General features: G+C 42.9%; 1 protein-coding gene across 3 annotated transcripts in view; it reads right to left on the minus strand.

Annotated features, from left to right (window-relative positions):
- Positions 1 to 13,249, minus strand: part of cttnbp2 (cortactin binding protein 2) — a 199,356-nt gene extending 186,107 nt beyond the window's left edge. For 2 of the 3 annotated variants that reach the window (XR_011520312.1, XM_070550258.1), the window contains exon 1: positions 12,361 to 13,249. Coding sequence is in view for 1 of the 3 variants with exons in the window: in XM_070550258.1 (XP_070406359.1) it covers positions 12,361 to 12,441 (81 nt within the window). In the remaining 2 variants the exon portion in view is untranslated. Of the gene's footprint in view, positions 1 to 7,565; positions 8,297 to 12,360 lie in introns of those variants that run through there. The other variant, XM_070550259.1, reaches the window with a different exon arrangement.
- Between the last annotated feature and the right edge of the window lie 404 nt (positions 13,250 to 13,653).

Genomic DNA, 13,653 nt, shown 5'->3' on the forward strand with positions numbered 1-13,653 from the left:
TGCCCAAGTCCATACTTTTGAGAGCACCATGTGAGCACCTGTGTGCGTACACAAGCTTGTATATCTACGGTTTCTCTATAGGAGCGTCCAATAGAGTGTGGGGGGCCACAGATCTGCCCCCCAAAGATGTGTAGGAGCTCCAAGTCCCAGAGATCCAGGAGCTGTCCCAGAGCGCAGGGACCCCAGAGAGACTGTAACCAGAAAATCCCCAGCCCCCTCTCGAGAGGCGCAGAGGATTGCCCCGGGGCAACCAACCCTGCCGGGGACCCAACAGAGTCCAGGGACTAAGATTCCACCAGGCTGCCACAGGGAATGATGAGGCAGACTCCAAATATCTTAAACCCCCTGACCCAGGAGCCGCGAACACTCAGGCAGACCAAGGCATCACACTCCACACCAAATGTGGCAGGGGGAGGGAAGGCAAAGATATGTAGTAGCACAAGAAGTCCGAGGAGAGGGGAGGAGTCCAAGACCCCACCGTCCAGCTCCCCCTCCTAGCCTCCAGCCCCGGGAAGCCAAGTGACAACAGAGGTGTGCTAAGACCTCTAGTCTTCCTCCGCCTGCTCCAATACAGTGTTAGTGCATGTTGATGAGGTGTATTCCATGGCTGTGGTGAGCAGGCAGTGCAGGCATCGTCTGGCCTATGCCAGGTGATGCAACCACACAAGCTCACTCCCCCCCACAGCCCTCTGTGTCTAAGTGCAGTTTAAAAATTGGAAGTGGGCACCGGCACTCAGGATATTCTGCTGGGGTGGGGCTGGGTTGGTGCCCTCGAACTCCGTGGGGCTGTGTAATGTTGCTGCTTTGGGCCCTGGCGAGATGGGCAGGGGTCTCCATGCCCTGGGGGGCATTTTGGGAATGGAGGTGCCTATTGGGGCCAGTGGGGGAGCTGGCGCCCTGGAGGGCTTAGGCCAACCAGCCATTGCTCCCCATCCCCATACATTTTTCTCCTACGGCTCCTTCACATCATCACACAATCATGCACATAAGACCTTGGGGGGTGGGCAAGTCAGGGGTGCGGGTATGGATCCCATTTCTGCATTCCTGTGGCAGCCTGCCCCCCAATTTTATTTGCACCTTAAACACTTCCACCAATGACCTTCCACGCAAACACACACTTAGGGCCCTGGGGTGAGCACACTCAACTGCATTTGGTAAGGGGATCTTTCAGCCTCCTGAGTGCCAGTGCCCACTTCCAATTTTAAACTGCACTTAGACACAAAGGGCTGTGGGGGGAATTGGGATTGTGTGGTTGCATCAGCTGGCGTAGGCCAGACGATGCCTGCACTGCCCGCTCACCACAGCAATGGAATATACCTCTTCCATCTTCGTCATTGCCGCTGCTCCATGCTCTCGGTCCGCCAGGCAACGCCTAGTAATGTTGCAATTTTCAAAAATGATATGTGGGTGGAGAAAGACTCTGAGGCAGGCTTGACGACCCCTTTAACTTTTGTGTTTAAACGAGCATGAAATATGAGAAACGTTTATTTTGTGTAATTTTGTCTAAGAAACATGCTTAAAGTGTGTTGCGGGGTGTTATACAGCCTTAAAACATAAAATTGTAAAAAATAATGAGGACTTCTTTCTGGATTTCTCCTGCTGAGGTTTTTTTTTTGTAGATTATTAACAAAAAAACTATTAATCGATTAATCATAAAACTATCTGACAGATTAATCGATTATGAAACTAATCGTTAGTTGCAACCCTACACGCAATGCCATTATGCATTCTTGTGAGTTCTCTTTAGCAGGTTTGCAAGGACGGATTCGAGCCCACTTTTCTAAAGATCTGTCAAACGAGACAGAAAACGCAAGTTTGTGAATGGTAAGGACGCCGTTTTTGTCCACTGCACCGCCATTGCCCTCTCAAAAACATAAAGAAAGCCGAAGATATCTATCAGTAGACACGGATCAGCTTGAAGAATACCTCGTGGATAAAACTCTAAAAATATGAACGTTTTATTCACCCTTGACTGCAGGACTATAAAGAGCATTTTATTTGTGGATGGAAGTGATGGGAAACATGGATTTAGAGGTATTGAGAGGATGAGGAGGTGGAGGAGAATGAGGGAAACATTTATATGTGTAAAAAAGTATCTGAATTACATAAAACAATATAAACACAATATCAAATGTACTATCTTGAACCAGATACGTGACAAGATACTCCAGAACAGTGCAGTACCCTCTGTTGTCCTGGCAGAAAATTGCTTTGCAACACGCCCAGGAGACGGAGAAGTCAGAGAGCAAAACGTCTGTCAATGTGTGTGCGTCTCACTTGTGGAGCTGACGCAGAAGCATAAACTTAAACTTCGTCTCTGTCCTGTCACCAGGCCTCAGCTGCTGGGTGACATAAGAGTGCAGGCAGCTGACAAGCTGTTTTTTAAATGTGCTATACAAATACATTTGGTATGGTATGGAATAGAGGTGAACAATCCATTTTTAAAACTTAAATTGTGATTTCAAACAACGCAATCATGTGATCGTCAAAACTGGGTTTTTGTAGCACCCCTGACTGTCCTAGGAGCAGTTGTGTCAACTATTTTAAACATCCGGGGTTTTCTCCTGTGTAAGGGAGGCAGCTGTGAGCTGGGGTGGGGGGTATCGGTACCAGAGCTGAGCCCAGTTGTTTATTTGCACATTTTAGTTATTTTATAGTTTTTATTTTCTTTACATGAGTGTACAATAGTCATTAATAATGGCTGTGGATGTTTGTCTCTGCCATGAATGCCGTCTCTTATGGTCCGTCTGGTTGTTTGTTTCTCACTAAAACATGCTCAAACACCCAACTCGGACACCTTTTACATGCTTGTTTGATTTACAGTGTGCCATTAGAAATATTAAAACAGTTTAAAAAGAAGAGTAGATGTGCTTTCAAGTCCACTTACCTCAAAATTCCACCATCTCCGCTCCGGCATGAACTCTGCAGCAAAAACAGTCCCTTTGTAGTCAAACAGAGCTGTTCAACTACTGTGGCCGCACAGTGGGTGAGTGAGGGAGACTTCTCCACCAGGGGAGCGGGGTTCCCCATAATAAGACTAACCCCAAAAGTCCACTATCTCCACTCCGCCCCCGCCGCTCGCTTCCGAACTCAAATTATACTATACCCGCTCCACAACGGCTCCGCCCCAGTGCGGAGACCTGAGGTGCGCAAACTGACATGCGCGGAATTTTCGAGATCTCGCAATACAGTCCGAGCAATAAATGCGGAAGTAAGATCCAAACACCTGTTGTGTGGGAGAAGCATCGAAAAAAACTGTTTAATCTGTCTATCATTTGTGTTATGATGTCAGCACGTGTTTGGATCAACAATGGGTGAGTAATTTGATAGTTGAAGCTGTATTTATGGCTTATTATTGTGCATTTAAAGTTCAACCGCCATTGATAGTTGTTAAAAGTTGTTAAACCTGTGCATATGAAACAAAAATACTGGACTTGAAAGCACAACTACTCTTCTTTTAAAACTGTCTTAATATTTCTAATGGCACACTGTAAATCAAACAAGCATGTAAAAGGTGTCCGAGTTGGGTGTTTGAGCATGTTTTAGTGAGAAACAAACAACCAGACGGACCATAAAAATGTCCAGGCAGCCTGGCAAGGCAAGGCAAGTTTATTTGTATAGCACCTTAGAACGGTATAAAACCGACCAACGTGCTTCACAGACATTAAAAACATTAAAACCAATACACAATATAAGCTTAATAACTAACACTGATAAAACACTAAAAAGACTCATGCTGAGTTAAAAGCCAAAACATAAAAATAGGTTTTCAAAATAGATTTAAAACCAGACAGTGAAGAGGCTGACCTAATGCTCAAAGGCAGAGTCACCTATCACCTCTGAGCTCGCGTCTTGTTTTTGGGACTTCTAAGAGCATCCTATCAGCCGACCTCAGACAGCGTGCAGGGGAATAAAAAACCAGAAGCTCAGAGGTACTCTGGAGCAAGGCCATGCAGAGATTTAAAAGCCCATAAAAGCACCTTGTACTGGATTCTAAAACAAACAGGCAGCCAGTGCAGTGAGGCAAGGACAGGAGTAACATGCTCCATCTTTTTCATCCCAGTGAGCAGCCGTACAGCAGCATTCTGCACCAACTGTAGACATGAGAGGTGGGATTGTGCCTGTTTTGGGAAAACTCTGCCTGCTTTTTTTGTTATTAAATACATTTGAAAGCACTTTTTGCCATCAGTTTTCCACCTTGCACTACTAGAGTAGAAGTAGAGGAACATATTTTTTATAAAACACCTCTCTACATAAAAATCAATAGTTGCTTCTAAACCACATTAAAATTAAAAATTTAAAATGATAATGGGAGAAAAAATTAACAGCTTTTAATGTTTTATGGTATATTATATACTGTGAATAATGTGTTGAACCTTGACTTAAAAAAATCATGAATTGAACTAGTGATGCACCAAAATGAAAATGTTGGGCCCATACCGATATTTAATATTAAGATCACTGTAATGGCCGATAACCGATAATTGCTGATACCGATATAAAGACATTAATGCTTCTAAAAACAGCAGATTTTGTATTGAATGAAAATTATTAAAGCTAAAATTACATTATTATGTACACACAACACACACATTTACAGTTCTGAGATGACTACGATCACTGTCACATGACTAATTATACAGAGGTTGAGGGGGATCCTAAACCTCTGAAACAGGCAAACAAATGGAGACGAGATGAAAAAATATTGGTTGTTAATATCGGCCCGGTTTTATTTATCGAACCGATACCGATATGCTAAAAAATTACCACAGTGTTTCCCCTAGGAATTTTTCCAGCTGTGGTGGAGGTGGTGTTGACACGTCTCACCTTTATGTTAATATTGTTTTATTTGATGCACTCCACTTTGAACTGCACCAATCCAGCGACTGCTGCATTGTAATAACTAGTATTAAAGGTGAATACACCAATATTTGCACAAGAATAATTTCTGTTTTAAACTGTCAGTAACACTTTGCAGGGGGGGATTTGGCATTTAATTTTTCTTGGCGTCTGGAAAAACATCTTTTGCCCCCTTTATTTGACTTTCTGCCCCCTTTATTTTGGTCCAAGATCATTACTGGGATGGCCCTATTAAACACGTTCTACACCCCTGCTTAGTAGACTTAATGAAGTATTTTTAAGCCAGTATAAAAATGACTCAAACACAAATTTACATATTTGGCATTAGTGACCAATATCTTTGATTAAATTTATTTGTTAAGAACATCAAGATGCATTACAGTGAACATTATAATAAGCTGGGCGGACACTGTGCGACTTTTTCACTCATAACACAGCTTCAGCTCAAACTACGACTTCCTCGCAGGGCAGATCTCACGAGTCATGTGCTCACTGTACGTCTGGTAGCAACACGTCGGACCTAAAAATATGTTAAAAATAGCAGTTTTTACACAACACGTCAGACTTTTTTGTCTTGTTTTGCCTGTTGTCCTTCGGGAGTGCTGCAGGAGGACACACAGGGATTTATGGGGGTTGGATGAGGAAACGAAATAAAGAAAGTAAATCTGTGTTTTGTGATCAGTTTAATTTGACATGAACACGACAACCACGCTTTCTTGACAATCTTTGTGAGTAATAAAACGTGTAGAAATAAAAATGAACGTGTGTTATTAAGGAAATAGCGGGTGAGCGGAGTTGATGCAGGATTGCGAATGCGCCGTGAGCGGTTCTGATACTTTTTGGGTCGCAGCCGCTCGCTGCGCCGCTTCAACCCTCATGAGGAACGAGATAAATATTAAACACTCCAGAAGTCCGTGCGAGCTCACGAATGCTGATCGGTAGCTGGTCACGTGGTGTTAATCGCCTCTCGTAACCCCCCAGTACACTACACGACGCTCAGCGCAAAACTCGCCCCGATCTTGTGGATTCTCGCACGAGTGGAAAATCGGCTCAAAAAAGTGAAAAAGTCGCACAGTGTCCGCCCGGCTTACTGTCTGTGTGTGTGCGTTGATGCCTGGGCTGAGCTGACGGAGCTCCCGGCTGCAGTTTTGTGTGTAGGGAGGGGCGGGCGCTCAATCTGACTGGCCAATCACAGAGCGTGAAGAAAGTCAGTTACCCAATGAGGATTTCATTCAGCACGATTACAGATATTTACGAGTTTTACACTCGTTTCTTGTTTGTATTCGTCAAAAATGCTTTATCCGTACGCTCATAGCTGTAACCACCCTGCCGTGCCTCCTCCTCCTTGCTACCTGCCGGCTGTGATCACAAGTAACAACACAGTAGTTCCCGCTGCTTCTTCGAAAAACGGCGCAAAAAAAAAAAAACATCAATAAAACTTGGGATGTTGTAGGCGTGGCGGTGGGATTTCAGCCGTGGCGAGCCGCCACGGCTACGCCTATGTAGGGGAAACCCTGTTACCAACATCAGCCGATACCGATATTGATGCCCATATATTGTCCATCCCTAAATTGAATGGAATCGCAATTTCTCCTAGAAAAATCGCAATTCACTCTTTTCCTAAAATCGTTTAGACTTAGTTTCCACCAGCTGCCACAGTGGGACACTGGCTTATATCAGCCCAGCCACCATCACCACACTGTCATTTCCGTTCTGATTTAGAAAGCTGACAGACAGACCAATAAAGCAACAGGGCTGCCTCTTGGACAAAAAATGGTATAGGTCACAGTAGTAAATGCTTATTAGCACCTCTGTCAGTGTTTGCTGCTGTAAATCAGTCAAAAGCATCCGACTGTGTATGGGAACAAACGGCTACAGTGCTATCCATAACAGCACCAAATTAACCTTTATTGCTAATATAGCTAGCCTGGTGGGCCTCTTGGTTTTCCAACATACAAACTAGAATGGTGTCAACATTCCAAGCTCCATGTTCAAATTTCTGAACCAAATCAAACTAATTTTCATTAAGAGTTTTATTTTACTGTAATTTGAGTGAAACCATAGCTGCAAGTATGACATCTAATCCTGTCAAAGACTTGCCGTTTATCAGATCTGGATCAGAACACAGATAAATGACAAATGACCCGCACTTGTATAGCGCCTTTCAGAGTCAGAGGACTCCAAAGCGCTTTACACTACAGTGTATCATTCACCCATTCACACAAACATTCACACACTGATGGTGATGAGCTACGATATTCCCAGCAGACAATAACAGCAAGGCTTAAAGACTACATAGCAGATGTTTTACAAAGCAACATCGCCTCTGTCAGTTGTGCTGTAGTCCGTTCGACTTGTACATCATTGACAAACTTCACAGATGTGCGGGAAGATGTGATATCACATGTAAATAAAGCAAGCTACCGTTTATCACTTGCCTTTGTAGTTGCAGATTGAACAGTAAACTTCAGAACCGATACACACAAAATACCATGTCGCATCCATGGTTTCCTCCCTAAACAAGGCATGATGCATATGTTTGTTTTGCTCATCATCAATTCACAACCGCACCAAAAACATCCCAACAACTCAACTAATGAACACGTGCTCTTCCTTCCTAACAAGTATTATAGTAAATGAATGAGGGCTAGCTAGCAGAGAACCTTTCATTGACGTCTGATCCCTACCCTGGATCTAGTACTCACACGATGATCTTCCCCCTCCTCAGGTCAACAACAGGCAGTCTAACGGGTGAGCAAAGAGCACAGAGCTTTATTTAACCACAGCAGGCACAGTGGTGCTGCTGCTGGGGGAGGGAGGCCATGGGCACGGAAGCCCCGGTTTGTTGGCTGGAGCCTGGAGGAAAATGAGTGCACACTGGCACAGTGACGAGCAAGGCTAAGAGGCTACCCATCTCCTATATCTCAGGAGCACCTGTTCGCCATGATGCTAAATGTAAAGTAGCTCCCAGGCAGTTCTGAGCGTGCTCAAAAGGTGTTAGGGTGTATGGGAGGGCTGACATGGTACTCCCAGCTATGTCAGCTGAGTCACTGAAATTATACCAATTTAGAAAGGTGTCTGGTGGACAGGGCCTCCATCCCCTCCTCCTCCAGCATTAGCTTTACCCTCACTGCTCTTCTTCCACCATCTCCTCAGCTACACACACTCACCTCAACACCCCCGCTACCACCAACCATATTCTATTCTAGCACACTTTCACCCTCCATGCTCCACCAGCTCATTTCCAAAGAGGTGCTACTCTGTCATCAAACTGCACAGAGAACTAAAGTTACGCTTAATAAAACAAAGTGGCACAAAGTGTTTCTGCCTGTTCTGCATTAGAGATCAGATAGTCTGCCAAGTTGCACCATAAAGACAACAGAAAGAGAAGAAAGTGAAAAGGTGGGCTGACGCAAAAGTTTGAGTTTGCAGCGAGATTGTGCTGAACCACAACCATGGTGGTCTATAGAAACACCACCTTATATATATATATATATATATATATATATATATATATATATATATACCCTCAACCTGCAAAACAACTGTGAGAAATCACGACACATGTGAAACCAAATGTAACATTGAAAGAAAGAAAGAAAGAAAGAAAGAAAGAAAGAAAGAAAGAAAGAAAGAAAGAAAGAAAGAAAGAAAAAAAGAAAGAAAGAAAGAAAAAAGAAAAAAAGAAAGAAAGAAAGAAAAGGACCTTTTATATAGCACCTATTAAGATAAAAATGACGAGACGCTTCACAAGAACAAAAAATGCCTAACTTGGCATAAAATGTAGAAATTCTGTATAACTACCCTTCACCATTTATATAAATATGAACTAGTTTCAGTTTTTGATTTTGTTAAGGAATTTTGTCATAAATCCTTACAGAAAATCAAAATCCTCTTCTTCAGACAGTGAAGAACTCTGTTTAATGTCCGTCACTTCAACACGTAAAACGAGGTAGCTGCTGTTGCAAGTATTGTGAATAACTGTATTTTGTTTACTTTTTAATTATTAAAGAAAATTCAGTTTACAGCTGAAGCTAAAGGTCTGAGCCATATGTTCGTCTCCTACACGCATTTTAAAATAACATAGGTCTGATCTAAAATAATATCCTACATCTATAAATCCATCTGGAACCACACAGCTCCTTCTGGACTCCAGACAAGTCCTGTTAGCATGACTGCAGCAACACTGCTGGTGAGTGAAATCATAATCCATGCCGATACCAATGACATTTGCAAGCAGCAGTATGAACTCCTCAAGCGTGATTTTATTCACCTTTTAATCTTTTAAAAAACTCACACTTGCGTGTTTTTCTCTCTGGCCCAATCCCCACCGTTGACAGAGGAATCGGATATTTTAGCTGGCTTTTATCTCTGAACACCTGGCTGTCCTCTGTCACTGTGCAGCACCATCTTGGTTTCATGAATAATTTTAACATTTTTGGGGGCAGGAGGCATCTGTTTGGGCCAGACGGCTACATTTAAACATACAACAAACCTGCATGCTTTTAATGAGCCTGGCCTGTCCACGACCACCTCTGTCCACCACACCAGCCCCAGCTGCCTTCCCATCCCAACCCCCTGCCCTCACGTCTTGATGTCAAATAAAACAGATTTTGCAGAAGTGTAGAAGACAAAAAAGCAGTTCTGCCTCCCTTTTTTCCATTCCTAATAGGTTCCATACAGACCTGTTATTTAAAAATGCGTGTAGGATACAGACACATGGCTCAGACCTTTTGCTGCAGCTGTAAACGCAATTTTACGTAATAATTAGGAGCATGAAAGTAAACAAATAACAGTGATTCCCAATATTAGCATCAGCAGCTAGCTTGTTTTACGTGCTGGAGTGACGTACGCGAAACACAGTTCGTCACTGTCTGGAGGAGAGGATTTGGATTTTCTGTAATGATTTATGACAAAAGTTCTTAACAAAATAAAAAACTGAACCCAGTACATGTTTATAGATAATAAAGTGTAGTTATTTTGCATTTCTACAATTTTAATGCCGAGCCAATACCTTTAACCCTTCACCACTGAAATCAGTTTGTTCATTCCAATCCTCCTAAATTATCCTCCAATCATCCAACTGGAATCCTTAAGGGTCCCGTAACGTCCATCCTGTCAGAACAGGCCTTGGGAGCCCAGGTGTTACTGGAACTAATGGTGTCTCCTCACCAGCGTGAGCCTCCAAACTGTGAAGGTTGGTCTCCAAACATGAACTTTAAATTCATGCATTTATCTCCTCTTGTAATACTTTAACATGTTTTAAAAGGCTTGTAACATGATAAGTTACACCTCCCAGACCAAAGATAGGTCCAATATAAGATAAAATATTATCATAAACACTGCAGAGACATCATTGTTTATTAAATACAAGTTATTTTCCTGAGCCATTACTTCAGCCAAGAAATAAGATGCATGGATTTGATGAAACCATGCTGTCTCATGCAGTTCTATATGTGTAACACACACACACACACACACACACACACACACACACACACACACACAAGTCATGACTAATTTAACTACATTGAACTGCTTTAGTAATAATTTAATCTCTTATTCTGGAGTAAAATAAAGAAACAAGCTAGATCATCACATATCTGTGGCATCAAGGAGCATCTTCTGAGTTCAAACACAGGGATGGAGCACAATGTTTACACCTGAACAGTATCAGGATGTTTTAACTCACAGAGGCCTGCAGGTCTTCTGTTTTATGAGCAGAGCGCTGATAATCCGCTTGTTATGAGCGCTAAACGTTATTTTGCCGCTTCCGTGCGGAGCGGTAGAGAAACACAATTCAAACACGTAACCGAGTCTGGCTACCGAGCCGAGCAGAATTCTGATGACGTCACACCGGTGCGAGAAGGTGCGGGATCCAACACACAGGAGAGGAGGGAGAGAGGAGGTAAACAGCGAGTTGATCAGAGGGACTGAACTGATGTTTTTGAGCAAAACTGCGGTAAAAATGGCTGTTTGTTCTCATTATCAAAGGTTAGACTCGGCGCTCATGCAGGTGTCTCTTTCTGTTCCGACGCTGCTACACGTAATATTTTTAATTTATTAAGCCTAAAATTTGTTTTTCCTCAGTAACAGATATGATTTAAAATGTAGCGAATTACAATTCTTTTTAAAAAAACTCACTCAAGTAAAAGTAAAAGTACAGCTTTTAAAAACGACTTAAAAAGTATAAATTTACAAGAAAGCTACTCAATTACAGTAATGTGAGTAAACGTAATTCGTTACTTTCTACCTCTGGATTTAACAAGTGTTTAACACATTTAAGTCCACCTATGACAAGCTCCTCGCCCCTCAGATCTGCACACTGACCAGATTCAGAAGGTGTGGAAGTGTGCATTTGTTTGCAAATTTAAATACGAATGATTCTTTTAACACATAATTAGTTTTCGTGATTATTAGGAACTGGCGCTGAACGGCTATTTAATAATAATATCTATCTATTCATAGATGTGTGGTAGAAAAACGTGGGTCGAGAAAAACTTTGATGAGAAAGGTTTCCTATCTTCTTTCATTATAGCCTATTGGGTAGCTTAATACTAGACTACCAACCAATGAACAACACAGATCTAGACACGCTCCATCACCAAACCCTCCCATCTCAAACCTACACAGACAGAACATGACTTAAACAAGACGTTGCAGCAAGAAGAGGCAGAGGAAATAGTCCCAAAAGAACATTTTGGTATTTACATGTCCTTTGCTAGATTTGTTATTGGAGCTGAGCCCAGTTATTCAGCTGACAGCACACCAGGTTAAAGACCAAAGGTGACAGAACATTTGCTGCTGTGGCCCCCAGACTCTGGAACTCTCTCCCCCTGAGCCTGAGATCAGTGGTGGTCTCCTTTAGAAAGTGCGATCTTCATCACCACCCTCACCTTTTTCTGCTCTTTCTATTCCACCTTTCCCAGGGTCCACTGATTTCCCTCCTTCCTATTAATTTTCTTCCTCCCTTTACTTACATTTTTTTTAGTCAATAGTTTATTTTTCAAATTTTAGCCATATATTTTTTTATTTTTTTTATATTTTTTAATATTTTACATTTGTTGTTCTTGTGAAGCACTTCATGATTTTTATCTTGAGAGGTGCTATATAAAATACTGTTTTATTTTTCCGACGGTCCGACCTGCAGACGGAGGCTTCTCCTTCACCAGGAGCAGAACAGCTGCAGGACACACTTCAAGGCCACGAAAGACCAACAAAATAACCCACTGGTATACAAAACACATCGATTTGTCCTTCTGGGGTCTGCTGGGAGTAACGCGCGGGTTTATCCCAGCTCAAACCGATCAAAGCTGTTGTTTTTGGTTTGTTTTTTTACGCTCAGATCGTTGCCACCGCTGTTGCTTCCCGAGCCCTTTCGGATGCGCACTGTGTTTCCTTCTTGACAACTAAACACCCCCCCACACACAAGTGTAAGAAATAAAGGGACAATCAACGGAAAGGCTGCCGATTTGGTTCCGTGAGACACCACCGTCTTACCGTGTCGACGCTCCCCGGCAGGGCAGCTACCAGGGTCTGTAGCGGGGGAGGCTGCTCTCCGCTGGCTCCCTCCGACGCCATCTTCGTGCTGTAGCGGTCTGCTGGAGTGAGGGCGCATCCGGCACACTCGTTAACTATTGCGCTGCTGATTGCGAATCACGCCCCGAACGGCCATCCAAAGGAACACAAAAAGAGAGACGGAATTTGACAAAGTGAACGGGAGGATGAAGCCGACGGGTCTCCGCGAAAAGCCCACGCTGCTGAGGTGGAGAGGAGGGGGAGCGGGCAGTCCGGTAGGCGTGGCCCGAAGGAAAATCCAGATGCGCTCCCGAAGCGCCCCCCTCCCCGAAAAGCTGACTCACAACAGCATCTTTGGAGGCCTAAAGCTGGAAAACCTTTCAGATTTTTTAAAGCTGCTATTCATGGAATAAAAGGCACGATGAGCAAAAGTAAAACTGATCATCTCATACATTAATTTATTATAAAAACATCGTTTTTGCCCATTACCCCAGTACTTTTTTCTCTAATCACCTATTAACCGGAATGACATTTAACAATGACAAAAGAATTACCTAGACAAATTACCTAATACTATCGCAGTGATTTTTGACACTTTGACTGCTTTGCAAGACCAAACTTATTCTTGCTGTTTTAAAGGTGCACAAGAACATAAAGCCATTTTTACCTTGTTGACAAATAAACTTGGGTAGTCAAATGTAGCACACCAAAAGTCAGAGCCTGTCTGAACAGCTTTCGATGTAAATTAGTAATCTTGAAAGGGTGAGGAAGAAACTGGTAATTCTGGGGGAAAAAATAGCAGTTTTTAAATAGCATAAATTATGCTTAAAGGTATATACCGGAGGATCTTTTTCTTCCAGGTGGATCATCTGAACCATTGGTCCGCATAACTGTCAGTCATTCTGGTGAACCGTTTATGCAAGGCCGTCATTGTATGTGCTTTTTGCTGGGTAATTTTCACTTCCTGCACAAGCGCAAAGTGAAGGTTGGGATCCCCACAGACGCCTCTGTTGCTGGTTTTCTGCTTGACAGGTAAGCTAAAGTTCGGCATGCTATCTGGAGAAATTCCTTTCAGATTACTGCCAGAAGAAGTGCTATAAGGCTCATAGCTACTTGTAAACAGAGTGTGCACAAGGGTTAACTGCGCATTCTCTCTTTCTTACGTTTCTTCTTCTTTTCCTTCTAGTTTACTGTCATGACAACTCTGAGGGTGGGGTGATTTTTTGTAACTCATCCATTTAGGTGTAATTAAATGCTCATGGTCACTTTAAGAAG

Source organism: Nothobranchius furzeri, chromosome 4 (genome assembly GCF_043380555.1).
Source record: "Nothobranchius furzeri strain GRZ-AD chromosome 4, NfurGRZ-RIMD1, whole genome shotgun sequence".
Classification (NCBI taxonomy): Eukaryota; Metazoa; Chordata; class Actinopteri; order Cyprinodontiformes; family Nothobranchiidae; genus Nothobranchius; species Nothobranchius furzeri.